The 12,040-nt window shown below is 36.8% G+C and overlaps 2 protein-coding genes across 6 annotated transcripts in view; one reads left to right on the top strand and one right to left on the bottom strand.

The window, feature by feature from the left end:
* The window catches only part of LOC111865191 (nuclear pore complex protein Nup214), a 36,978-nt gene extending 31,358 nt beyond the window's left edge, over positions 1–5,620 (bottom strand). For 2 of the 4 annotated variants that reach the window (XM_023853019.2, XM_023853023.2), the window contains exons 1-2: positions 5,304–5,555; positions 4,841–4,976 (exon numbers count right to left, since the gene is read on the bottom strand). In XM_023853019.2, coding sequence (XP_023708787.1) covers positions 4,841–4,976; positions 5,304–5,342 — 175 coding nt within the window. In that variant the 5' untranslated portion in view covers positions 5,343–5,555. Of the gene's footprint in view, positions 1–4,840; positions 4,977–5,303 lie in introns of all 4 variants that reach the window. The other 2 variants (XM_023853020.2, XM_023853022.2) reach the window with 2 other exon arrangements.
* A 279-nt stretch (positions 5,621–5,899) lies between these two features.
* LOC111865201 (cytochrome b5) lies at positions 5,900–10,250 on the top strand. 2 transcript variants are annotated; one of them, XM_033751729.1, is made up of 4 exons: positions 5,900–6,103; positions 6,445–6,573; positions 7,682–7,749; positions 8,030–9,547. In XM_033751729.1, exons 1-4 carry the CDS (start codon positions 5,990–5,992, stop codon positions 8,067–8,069), a joined length of 351 nt encoding a protein of 116 aa, XP_033607620.1. In that variant the 5' UTR covers positions 5,900–5,989; the 3' UTR covers positions 8,070–9,547. The 2 variants fall into 2 exon arrangements, with proteins under 2 accessions (XP_033607620.1, XP_023708812.1); XM_023853044.2 differs by lacking the exon at positions 8,030–9,547 and adding an exon at positions 9,568–10,250 and having other exon boundaries at positions 5,903–6,103.
* Positions 10,251–12,040: the final 1,790 nt, after the last annotated feature.

Raw genomic sequence — 12,040 nt, 5'->3', positions numbered from 1 at the left:
ATTCTAGTCATTATTCTATTATTCTAGTCTAGTCATTTAAGCAATTTCTGTGATATGTTCAAACTGACATTGTTTAAATTTAAACTGCATGTTTCATTAAATTAACTTATATGACTGGAATCTATTTGATTCTACATGTTTTGTTTCAATTTTTGTATTTTATACTTTTTTTTAATGTACTTAGTTTTCGCTCTATTAATTTTAAGAATAATCACTGTATGGACATGTCCTATATCTCACTTGTATTGTGGATCCATGGAACGAAAAATAAATGAATGAATGAATGTATACTTGTAATTAAAATCCTTTGATATCTATTTCTGAAATAAGATTCAAGCCATAGTTTAGCTTTACCCTTTATCCCACAGAACTCCAATTTGAACAACAGAACCTCATGAATAACACAATCGAAGGCCTTTTCTAGGTCACAAAAATGCCTCCTATTAAGTTTTTGCTGTTTAAGGTCTTACAGATTTCATTCACTAAATTGTATATAGCCTCATCTGTTGAAGATTTTGTTATAAAACCAAACTGTTCTTCCACTAAAATGTTATTGTTATTTAATTGCTCAATCAATTGAATGCTCATAGCTTTTTCTAATACCTTAGAGAACGAAGTTAAAAGAGATATAGGCCTATCGTTGGAAATATTTGATTTATCACCCTCTTTAAAGATCAGTCTTATTTCTGAGTATTTTAAACGATCTGGGAAAATTCCTTGTGATAATGAATTGTTGCATATGCGAGTCAAAGGAGAGCTAATGAAAAAGGAACTCATTCTTAATACTTTAGTGGATATTTCATCATATCCATATGAGTTTTTTGCTTTGAGAGATTTAATTATATTTTCAACTTCCTTAGTTGATAAAGATTTAAGTTTAATATGTGGAAAGGGATTTATAAAAGTTTTCATTAACTAATGAATGGGAGTAGTGTCTGGAAGGTAACTAATATTATTATTTTGTTTATTTTTTGCATTTTTATTTTCAGCTACAGTTAAAAAGTGATTGTTAAAGGTTTCCACAATTACTTGTTTTTCTGTAATCCATTTTCTGTCCACCTTTAATGTGCATATTTTTTTCATTATTTGGCGCCTTATTAGTTTCTAATTTTACTATATCCCATATGGTTTTATTTTTATTTTTGGAATTTTGAATTTTATCATATTTTAGTTTTTTAGCTTCCTTAATGACCTTAGATAAAATTTTACAGTATTTTTTATAGTAGTTTCTTAATTCTGAATTATTACTGTTTCTACATGCCATACAGAGTACTCTTTTACGTTTACAGGATGTTATTATTCCTATAGTAATCCAATCATTATTTTATTTGAAATTTTAATTTGTTTGAAAACTGGAATAGTAATTTTCAAGTAAGTGTCTAAAAAGGAGTCAAACATTATATTAACATCATCACTAGAAAATGTTGAGTCCCATGTTTCATAACTTAGTTTAATTAAATTCATTTACTGTCTGTTTGTTTATTTTCCTTATTATTTTAAATTGTTTAGCATGTGTACTCATGTTTATTATTTCGTTGAACTGTGGTGGGAAAATTTATTGTACTTATTAAATTAGAAGTTCTCAATAAGGTATCTAATTTGTTTTCCTTTTCACTATCAAGAAGGTAATTTATATTAATATCCCCATAAATAATATATTCTTGTGTTGAGGTATATAGATTTCTAAGTATTGTACCTAATTTTGTTATGAAAGTATCAATGTTTCCAGTCAGAGCTATATATATTGTAATTATACAAAGTATTCTGTATGTGTGTATGTAGAAGACAATATTTTTGCAATAAACTATACAGGTAAGTTACATATTTCCCTTTCTTCACATGAACAAACCCATCAAAATAAACTGACATGATGAGGGAGGTGTGTCATATTCATAACAACCAGCTGTATACTTGTAACACTGTTGTCATACGAAGGGGGACCCAAAAATAACCGGAACCGACCTGTTGCGCACGCATGCTTTGTAGTTAGGAGTTGTGCTGCTAGGTGATGTTAGCTGGGGGTCTCCTGCTACTGTTAGTGAGCTGGCGTCAGTCTGAGTTAAGTCGTTTGTCTGTGGTGCTCTGTTGTGTGCGTTCCTGTTTCAACCCTTTGGCGATTAGTGAGAATGGCATTGTCCACAAAGAGTTCGTTCTGCCAGGACAAACAGTGAACCAACATTTTTACCTGGATGTGTTACGAAGATTACGAGAGTGTGTGCGACGAAAACGGTCCGAAGTGTGGAGAAATGGGAACTGGTTGCTTCACCACGACAATGCTCCAGCCCGTCTCATGTGCAAACCTTCGGTTAAAATTCGCTGGACCATGCTCCATGAGATGTTCGTTTCCTCAGAAAGTTGGTCAATGGTCTTTCGATGATCTTCATCAATTCTGGTCGGCCATCTCACTAATCGCCAAAGGGTTGAAACAGGAACGCACACAACAGAGCACCACAGACAAACCACTTAACTCAGACTGACGCCAGCTCACTAACAGTCATGGGAGACCCCCACCTAACACCACCTAGCAGCACAACTCGTAACTACAAAGCATGCGCGCGCAACAGGTCGGTTCCGGTTATTTTTGGGTCCCCCCTCGTATAAGCAATAATCTATTCTTAAGGTCAAACAGGTCATCCCGTGATCTGGAAAGCATATATGTTTTTAAAGTTAGCATCCTGCTGGGTGTATACAATCAACATATACAATTCTACAGTCAACGCAACAACTGTTTATTAACATACACAGCACTACATTTTTCGACCCTAACGGGCCATCCTCAGGTGCTGCAAGTCTCTCACTCACTCAACCACTGAACTGCAATGCTCAAAACATGTAGCCCTATATATGTTAATAAACAACTGTTGCACTGACAGTAGAATTTGTATATGTTGAGAGCACAAATACTTACCTCCATAACCCTTACGTGCCTTTATACTGTGGCCCTTAGGCAAAAGTGCAACTTTATCTTATTTAGTACAAGATCGGATCTGAAACTTTCATAGCAGCTGAAGTTAACAGAATCTTCTGAGGCTACAAGCCACATCATCTGGGTAAACATTACAGACATTTCAAGAACCATCCCTGTCCCTATCACAATCCGATTCCGATTTTTAACTAACCAACATGCATGACAGCACAAGAAAATTTTACTAATAAAAGGTCAATTCTTGATGGTTGTCCAAAATGCATTCCAAGAGCAAGTTTCATATGCTTGCTGTTGAAGAAACTTGCCTTCCAGAATTTAGCAAACCTACCACGCAACAACTCTTACATTCGTGTTGTCCAAGTCTTGTCACCACAACAGTCACAGCATAAGCATCATGCAAAGCACTTGTGCTTCCAGGACTGCATTTTTTTAGGAATTTTATTCTTGAGTGAAGAAAGAGCTGAATTGCCCCCACAAACATCTTATTCATCTTCCCTGGCCTTGAAATGCTATTCAAGCAATAAATCTGAAGACACACACTTACCAGCAGGGAAAACATACGATTAGACATGAATTCCAGGGATTGATTAGCATTACATATAACTGAGTGAATATCTAGGAGGGATGTGGGGGGGGGGGGAAATGACAGCCTATTTTAAAATATTAGTCCAACAGTCATGTGGACAAAACTGAAGAAAACCAAGATAAATCTCATTCATGATGGCCATCTCCTTGCCTGGCATCAGCACTGGAAGCTCCCGATTACATAAAGCAGAAATGCTAACCACTCATCATGATAAAAGTAAGTAAAGTAAAGGTATCCCTGTAACAGGCCGTGGAGGACCATAGGGTTGTGAGATGTTGATGTTCCCACATTTTCTAGACAATCGGCTCCTAGATGGCAGTAACGTTGTTAGCCTTACATGCTGGCCACCCTTTACCCCCAATAATATTCCAAGAATATTCCTGGTACTCATTTCTGTTAGAGGCTGAGTCGACCTCATGGCCACAGTGCAGGTGGAAGGATTAGGTTAATTGAAAAAATCCAATGACTTCATCAGGTTTCGATCCTGCAACCTTCCAGTTTGTAGCATAGTGCCTCAACCAACTACACTACCTTCCATATCATGTAAAACTCTGAGATTACCATAAATCAAACTTGGATATAGAAGAAGCAATATTTAATCTCTTCCCATGCAATCTGAGTCCTCTGATGGTTATTTTCTTTAACACAAAAATGTTAAAGGTCTCAAAAGAAAATCATCCCTATTCCATCTCAGAATTTTATAAGTAATATAAATGACTCATCCATTACAGATGCAAGAAAAAAAAGTACACATACTGTACACCACACACACACACACCCCCAAAGGTATCTCCACCTTGTCATAGTGGTGGGGCTTGTGTGACTGTGACCTGGAGAGCTATGCCGGCAGTAGTTTAAGTACCGGTAGTCACCCATGCCAGAAAGGTGAAAGGGTAGAGTCCAGACTAAGAGGGATACCCTTGTCCTCCAGATTGGGGGTTGGGCATGATGCTAACAACCTCATCCTGTAAAAGGAATTTTGTTCAGAAACCTAACAGCCAGCCTCGGGTCATCATCTGTGGGTCCATTCCTATGGCAGCACGCATTGGTTGTGGAGACTGGTTGTAGAGGAGGCCAAGGCTCACCCAGGGCTGTAGTGCCGAGTGGTAGTAGGTAGGTATATATATATATATATATATACACAACATACATTACAGACATTTTGATGGAGTTTCTTCAATTATACAGCATTACTAAAGTCAAATACAGCTAAACAGACACCTGATGTTACATAAAATGGTTTAGAAGGATGTTCTTTCAGAACACTGAAATATATATGCAATTTTATTAACATCACATTGATTTTGTTCAACATGATGACATCATACCTTGGATACCTGTCGGGCACCCCACAAATATAAGTCCATATTTACTTGCTGCAGCTACCAAATTTACAGCTCCCGTGAATGTTCCATCTTGTGCTGTGAAAATTCTCAGTCGACTATGAAGTTTGAACTGAAAATCCTGAAAAATACAAATGAATCAATTGGCAGAAGTGACTATAGCTCCCAAAGCTTTATTTAAGTCCTCAGTCGCGTGTTCACGCGTTGCCAAGGGTATGGGTATAAAACTTCATACTCGTAGTGAACCCTCTCTTGTTTTTCAATATTAAACTGGACTACCTACAAAAACAAATATTTCTACCGTAAGTTTTGGGAACATTTCCCATGAAGTTCGTCCGAAGATGAAAACTCTGACGTTCATCCTTCTCCCCGGCCGCCATACACATAATCAGCAATTTAGGGTTACGTGATGAGCGTCTAACCTCACTTTTATGTTAGCATTTCTTACCTGAACATCTCTCAGAGTCGGTGGCTCCTCCACCGACATTGTCAATTAAAAGTACAAATTGCGTGTTTGTATGAAATCGAGTTCAGAGCATGTTACTGACACTGCAACAGAAAATTCAGTTACTTTGGCAAATTACGAAAGCAAAGTAAACAACTGACGCCATACAGTAATCTGTACGATCTGTACCGCACTTCAAAATCACGTCACATTTACACCACTTCCAACATTTTGCCAAACATCCACACCCAACCTTCATACCTTCGTATCACATTAATGACCCTCTGATAACGTGAGAACAAGTGCTTCCTATTGGTTCATGCTATTGAGGGCGAGAGCGTGTGTACACAATGCTGCCAACAAAATTACCAAGAGCAATTTATTTTATTTAACATATGCTTTCAAATTTACTTATCTCTTTAAACAGACAGTTTTCTGTCTTAAATATTTTTTGTTACAACTTAAAAGTACTGCCTAATTATATAATTACATTTTTAGTACAGCTATTCATTTTAGCAATTTCAATTTCGTGTATTGACCATTCTGATAGAATGACTCTCCGCTTTTCATTGGTCGAATGCGTAGTTCCCAAAGTTACCAAACACGACATCGAGCAAACATCACTGCAAGCTCGTTAAGCGAGAAGTTCGTGTTGCTGGCGTGGCTGGAACGTTAGAGCCGTTAGAGCTATGGCTAGTCCAAAGTTGTATCGACGTGAAGAAGTGGCAAAGAAGAACAACAGTCAGGGTGCGTGGATAGTAATACATAATTCGATATACAATGTAACCGAATTTCTAAATGAGGTAAGTATAACTCGCATACTATTTTATGTTGATGTTTTTCTGTCAAATCTCTTAGAAAACATTTTTACGCAGTGACTTGCAAGACCGAGTGGGTATATAAAAAGTGATTTTGATTAATTTTCCTACACGTTGTTATAAGAAAAGTGTGTGCTCATGTCGTCAAGCAGTGTTTCAACGTTTGTAATGTATGATTTGAGCGACCGTTTAACCTTGACAAATAATGTAATCGTGATGTGACCAATTTCGTGGTTATGGCTCCAATTGCCTCGTCTGATGTGACTGTAAAGTGTCTGTGGCATACTTATAATGAGTATGATAATAAAAAATTTGTAATGTTATAGCATCCGGGAGGTGAGGAAGTTTTGTTGGAACAAGCTGGGAACGATGGTACAGAAGCATTTGAAGATGTTGGTCATTCCACAGATGCACGGGAATTGATGAAGAAGTATAAAATTGGAGAAGTTGTTGAGGTATGTATGAATTAAGTTCAACCTTATCCAGAACTAGATAAAATTACGGCAGTTACGAAATCCCAAAATATGTTGCAAATACTGCAATGTGGAAAACAGTTTGTCCATGATTTAAACAACTGTACAAGAGACCTTAGAATCCATTTGTGTACATCGTTTTGCAACCTAAGAAATATTGCATAATAGAATTCCATAATAGGGTTCCTTGGAGTGATGCAAGGCTCTTGCTTACAAGTCACAAAGTACATTTCCCAGGTTGGGATTAAAATAATTTTTATTCTCCAGTGTTATTTTGCTGTTGCATAAGCAGTCTTAGCCCACAAGTCAAAGTTTAGGTGACCTATTGACCCATTAATGGTTAAACTGTGTTGTCCTCAGTGTTATACGAGTACTGCTTCATTGTTAGGTGTGCTTTGATTGACAAATGAAAACAGAAAACTTGTAGAATACCAGGGATTTTTTTATTGGGGAGGTTATGCAGAGGTATACAGAAATAAAGATTAAGTAATAAGGGAGATTTAAACCAGTAAACACATTTTATTTTGATTTTATAATCTTAATTACATCTGGATACCATGATTTTTCATCTGAAAGTCATTGCTAATCCATCTTTGTCATATTGGAAAATTGGTGTCTCTTAAGAAAAGGTACTGAATTACTGTATTAGATAATTTGGTATTGGGGCACATGGTAGTGTAGTTGGTTGAGGCACTATACTACAAAGCAGGAAGGTCACAGTTTCGAGTCCTGTTGAGGTGGATTTTTTCAATTGACCTAATCCTTCCAGCTGCACTATGGCCCTGAGGGTGACTCGGCCTACCACAGAAATGAGTACCAGAAATCTTCCTGGGGGGTAAAGGACGGCCAGTGCACAAGGCTGACAACCTTACCACCATCTGTGAGCCAATTTTTTTTGGAGAAAATGTGGGAACCTCGATGTCTCACAACCCAATGGGCCTTCATGGCCTGTTACAAGGATAACTTCACCTTTTGTTTTACCTCCTACAATTAGATATTTGAAACTGCGTGCTAAGAAAATTAAATGTTGCTTACAAAGAACTATGTATGTAATATACTTTGTATCCATTTTCCATTTTCTTTTTAACAGGAAGATCGGATAGAAACACACGAGAAGAAACTAAGCTGGCAACCAGAAAAGGATTCCTCAAGTTCAGGGTAAGTTACATGCACTTTATGCACAGGTTTGAAGTTGACATAAATAATTATCCCCCTGGATGAAAATGCAAACTCACTCCAGTCTAAAAACAAATTGATATGCCATTGTTTATGCTCAGATCTATGTATATGGTCATATAGTGATTCAAAATAATTAATATTTATAAACATTTTATTTTTAGTGAATTCAATAAAATACAAGATAACAGTAATTATAATCAACAGTAAATTTAATATATTAATACAAAATTCATATTTCATGTAGTGTATCTGATTTCAGATATGGTTATTCTTTGCTTAAGAAAGAGATACAAGTATAAGTCAAAAGGGAATTATTTGAACAAATGGGTAACATTTAAAGATTTGTTGTAATATGCAGTGAAATAACCCATGCACATGGGTAATGGCATCGTTGCTATTCCAGGAGAACTTATGAGCACCATCTTGGAAGTTGAGGAAATATTTGGTGAGATTATGTCTCTTATAGGTTATAGACATTGCATACATAAAGCTGTGCCCATAAAGTAATGATGTTGACCATATTAGGAAGTTCTTAACAGTCTCGACATTTCCCATTTGAGTCCGAAATCATGGTATTAATATATTCATCACTCAGTAACTGCTCTTTTTGCTATACACAGATTTAAAGTTACCATAGTTTTCAGTTTGTGTACAGTGATGCCAAATGTGGTTTTTATTTTTACGTGTTCACAGATTTTAATTTGTGTCCATACAGAAAATATCAGTTGTTTCCAGCCAAGAGATCCACATTTGCTGGAATCTGGGCTTTAATAACATCTGAAACCACTTTTATAGCTACCAGCATTTTTATTATGGTGCACCATCATGGGTTGTAGCAAAGGAACAGGCAGCATATGCTCTGATTAATGTTAATATTGGCTGTAGTTCCACCAACATACAGTTTCCGAAGAATCCTTGGTCTTATCAACAGTATGTTTGCGAATCACAGAAATTCCAAGAAATATGAACCCCAATATGTGGTGATGAATTGCTATACTATCAAGGCAACCATTGACATGATGGTGCCAAAGTGTCTTTCCCCCCACTGAAATTAACAGGAGGCAAGTACTTATGCAGCTTACTTAAATATTTCATATGATCTTCACAGAGATGTGAATTCAAGCAGTCATAACATGTACATATCGAGAGTCAACTTTGACTAGATAGAGCTCTCGGACAGGATTTTTCTATATTAGTCTGAATGGGCACCTCTTGTGTGTTTTGGTACAAGCATACGAATTTTTCACTTTTTTCTGTTGACTTCTTTTTGACTTATAGGATACTATGTATATCGAAAGAATGACAATTATTTTCAGTTTTCAGAATTCATTGTTTCTGCTTGGTTTATTATTTGTCTTGAGATGATTCATGTGTGTGACAGTGCGCTTTTTCATAATAATTGCAGTTTTTTATTGTTTTATTATTGTAATATTTTAATGTTTGAGGTTGTGTACAAACTTGAGCTCAAGACCTTCGACATTTTATCTTCATTGTTTCTTAAATTGTGCCCATATGGTCTTATTCTGTTGTTACTGTATCTTCCAAGGTCAATTCATCTTCTGCCTGATCTCCCCCCCTCCAAATTTCTTGTTCCTTCCTAATTTTTTATTCTAGACTTCTTATAAAGGTCTCTTCTGTGCTGCAGGAAATCAGTATATGCCTTTGTGTCAAGTACGTTACTGTCATAAACTGTACTCAAACGCTCTGTACCGCGAGTGCTTTTCAAGTGTTATTACTGTCAAGAATATGAAGGTTCTGCTTCATGTGTGTTTTCTATATTTGTGAAAACTTTTTCAGTGGATGGCGATCATGGATTATTCCTGTTGCTCTTGGAATTGCTGCAACGGTCTTATATCGATATTACTTCCTTGCCTAAGGCTGGTTTAATGTTACATCACAAGAAATCGAGACACACACACGCCATACCCCTCATTAAATATTCTTGCAGTGGAAGATGTCAGCTCAGTCTGAAGTTGAGAGAGGCTGCTTTCTTTGGATTTGTTCCCATGGCATCAATATTTAGCTATTGTCTTTACTTATAGAAGTTAGCAAATTGTTTTTAATATTTACATGTTATTTTATGTAAAACTGTTGTGGTTGATCTTGGCCTAAATAGACAAGAAATGTACAGAGGCAAAATATGTTCTGTTATGTGCATGTACAGAATTTGATGGGTGACAGTGGTGTTATGTACTTCTTTTGAAATTATTTCACAGCTGCATGGTTCTTGCTGGTTGGTAATTGTCATGAAAATGTTGCAAGTTTTCAATTCTCTCTTGGAATATTATTAAATGTTAATTAAAAATACTTGGAGAGATGGGAATTATGAACTTGCTGTTATAAATAAAACATGAGTGTGAAAACTGTATTTTTATTCAGATATTAACTTTGCTTCATTACAAAAGCAGCTGCAAACCCTTTATTTAAAAATTTGAATTAAGTTGTCATTGGTTAGAAATAAAACTAAAGTGTTTAAGGTACTACTGAGTTGTAACTTCAACTGTGTGCTGGTTCACTTACACATCTGCTATTTCCTTTAAAGTTGCTCCAAACATGTATGTGCCAATAACAGCATTATGATATACTTCATAATCGTTAAGAAATTAATTTCTTCATCAGGAGCCCTGCATTTTATGTATGTTGATTATGGCACTTGAATACTGTATGTATGTTTCAGTCATTCATCTGCAATGGTTGCACATTTGTAAACAGTGGCTTCCCTCTCTGACTTAATAGAGATGTTGACCAATATACAGGGACCACAAACGTGTGCAATAAACACATTTTGGATTCAGGGTCATCAGTGTGGTGACTGTAAAGATTACTGTTTTCTGGAAGATGGAAGGAGCATATGTCTCCAAAACACTGATAAATATTTACCAAGTACATGCTGTCACGTCCCAGAAGGCAGGAACCTTCATCTATCCTTGCTGATAGCTGTTAAACTCCACTTTCCTGTGTCTTGTTAAAACTTGGATGGATAAGGAGATGCTGGATTGTACCTAAATACACTTTTAATGAATATATTATAAATTGCAGAAATTAATCCAGATTGTAAAGCAGAGGTGCCTGAACTTATGAGTTTGAGGAAAGCATTGACCCTTTATATATAAGGTTAGACATTTTAAAAATGATGTAGGAATGGAGTTCGACTTTCTTTACTGGTTGAAACCTGGACAGCTGAGATTCAGTTCCAAGTGGGGGCAGGAATTTTTCTTTACACTAATGGATGCAGGCAAACAGAGCCTCTTATTTAGTGGACACCTGAGACTTTTTTCTGTGAATATCATGGCTGGAGCATGAAGCTGACCACTTATCTATATGTAGTGCCAAGGTTAAGAATGCATGGAGCTTTGTCTCCACTCCCTCATACATTTAAAGGCCATGATGCTTAAGCACAGGGACAGCTGTAATTGCCTACGTTTATGTGTAAAAATCTGGTATTTTGGACAGAAGGAAAGTGGCATGTCACCCACCCCAAGCTCAGTATTAGAAAAGAACAAAGTAATTATTCTGAAATTCGTTACTGGATAAGAAAATAGATTCACCTTTATTGGAAAAATTTTCACAGGTACAGAAGTGTGTAAGGGGGCACGTGGTAATGTAGCTGGTTGAGGCACTATGCTACAAGCTGGAAGGTCGCAGGTTTGAGTTCTGATGAGGTGGATTTTTTCGATTTACCAAATCCTTCTGGCCACAGTATGGCCCTGGGGTTGACTCAGCCTCTAACAGAAATGAGTACCAGGAAGATTCCTGGGGGGTAAAGTATGGCAGGCACGTAAGGCTGACAGCTCCACCGCCATTTGTGAGCCAATCATCTAGAACAGTGATTCTCAACCTCTGTAAGACCATGGCCCGGCAGATTCTTTTCTTATAAGAGGAGTGCCGTGTATAATTGATCCCTGGCCCCAGTACCGGACTGCAGCCAGGCAGTTGAGTAATACTGGTCTAGAAGATGTGGGAGCCTCAACCTCTCACATCCCTATGGGCTATGGGCCTTCACAGCCTATTACAGGGACAGCTTTAGCTTTTACAAAAGTGTGTAAAGTTTCATAGCAATTTGGATAGTGATCATCTTGGTTATGATACTGCACAGTCTGACTCTTGGTTACCACCAGCACCGGTAAAGACCTGGAAAACTAAGTGGTGTAATAACCCAGAAGTCCACATTCTAAATTTTCAGTCCTATAAAAACCAACTTTTCATATTAATTTTTGATATGTAAAATTAATTATTTTTGCATTACATAACATTTTTCAGGATGCTCATA

This window comes from Cryptotermes secundus, unplaced genomic scaffold (genome assembly GCF_002891405.2).
Source record: "Cryptotermes secundus unplaced genomic scaffold, Csec_1.0 scaffold238, whole genome shotgun sequence".
Taxonomy (NCBI): domain Eukaryota; kingdom Metazoa; phylum Arthropoda; class Insecta; order Blattodea; family Kalotermitidae; genus Cryptotermes; species Cryptotermes secundus.
The sequence above is the reverse complement of the archived record's forward strand: the minus strand, read 5'-3'. Positions and strand labels throughout refer to the sequence as shown.

Bases quoted from the DNA above. Each gene is read 5' to 3' on its own strand.
- LOC111865201 (XM_023853044.2), top strand. From the start codon at position 5,990: ATGGCTAGTCCAAAGTTGTATCGACGTGAAGAAGTGGCAAAGAAGAAC. The intron at 6,574-7,681 runs GTATGTATGAAT...TCTTTTTAACAG, and splicing joins AAATTGGAGAAGTTGTTGAG to GAAGATCGGATAGAAACACA. The intron at 7,750-9,567 runs GTAAGTTACATG...AAACTTTTTCAG, and splicing joins AAGGATTCCTCAAGTTCAGG to TGGATGGCGATCATGGATTA.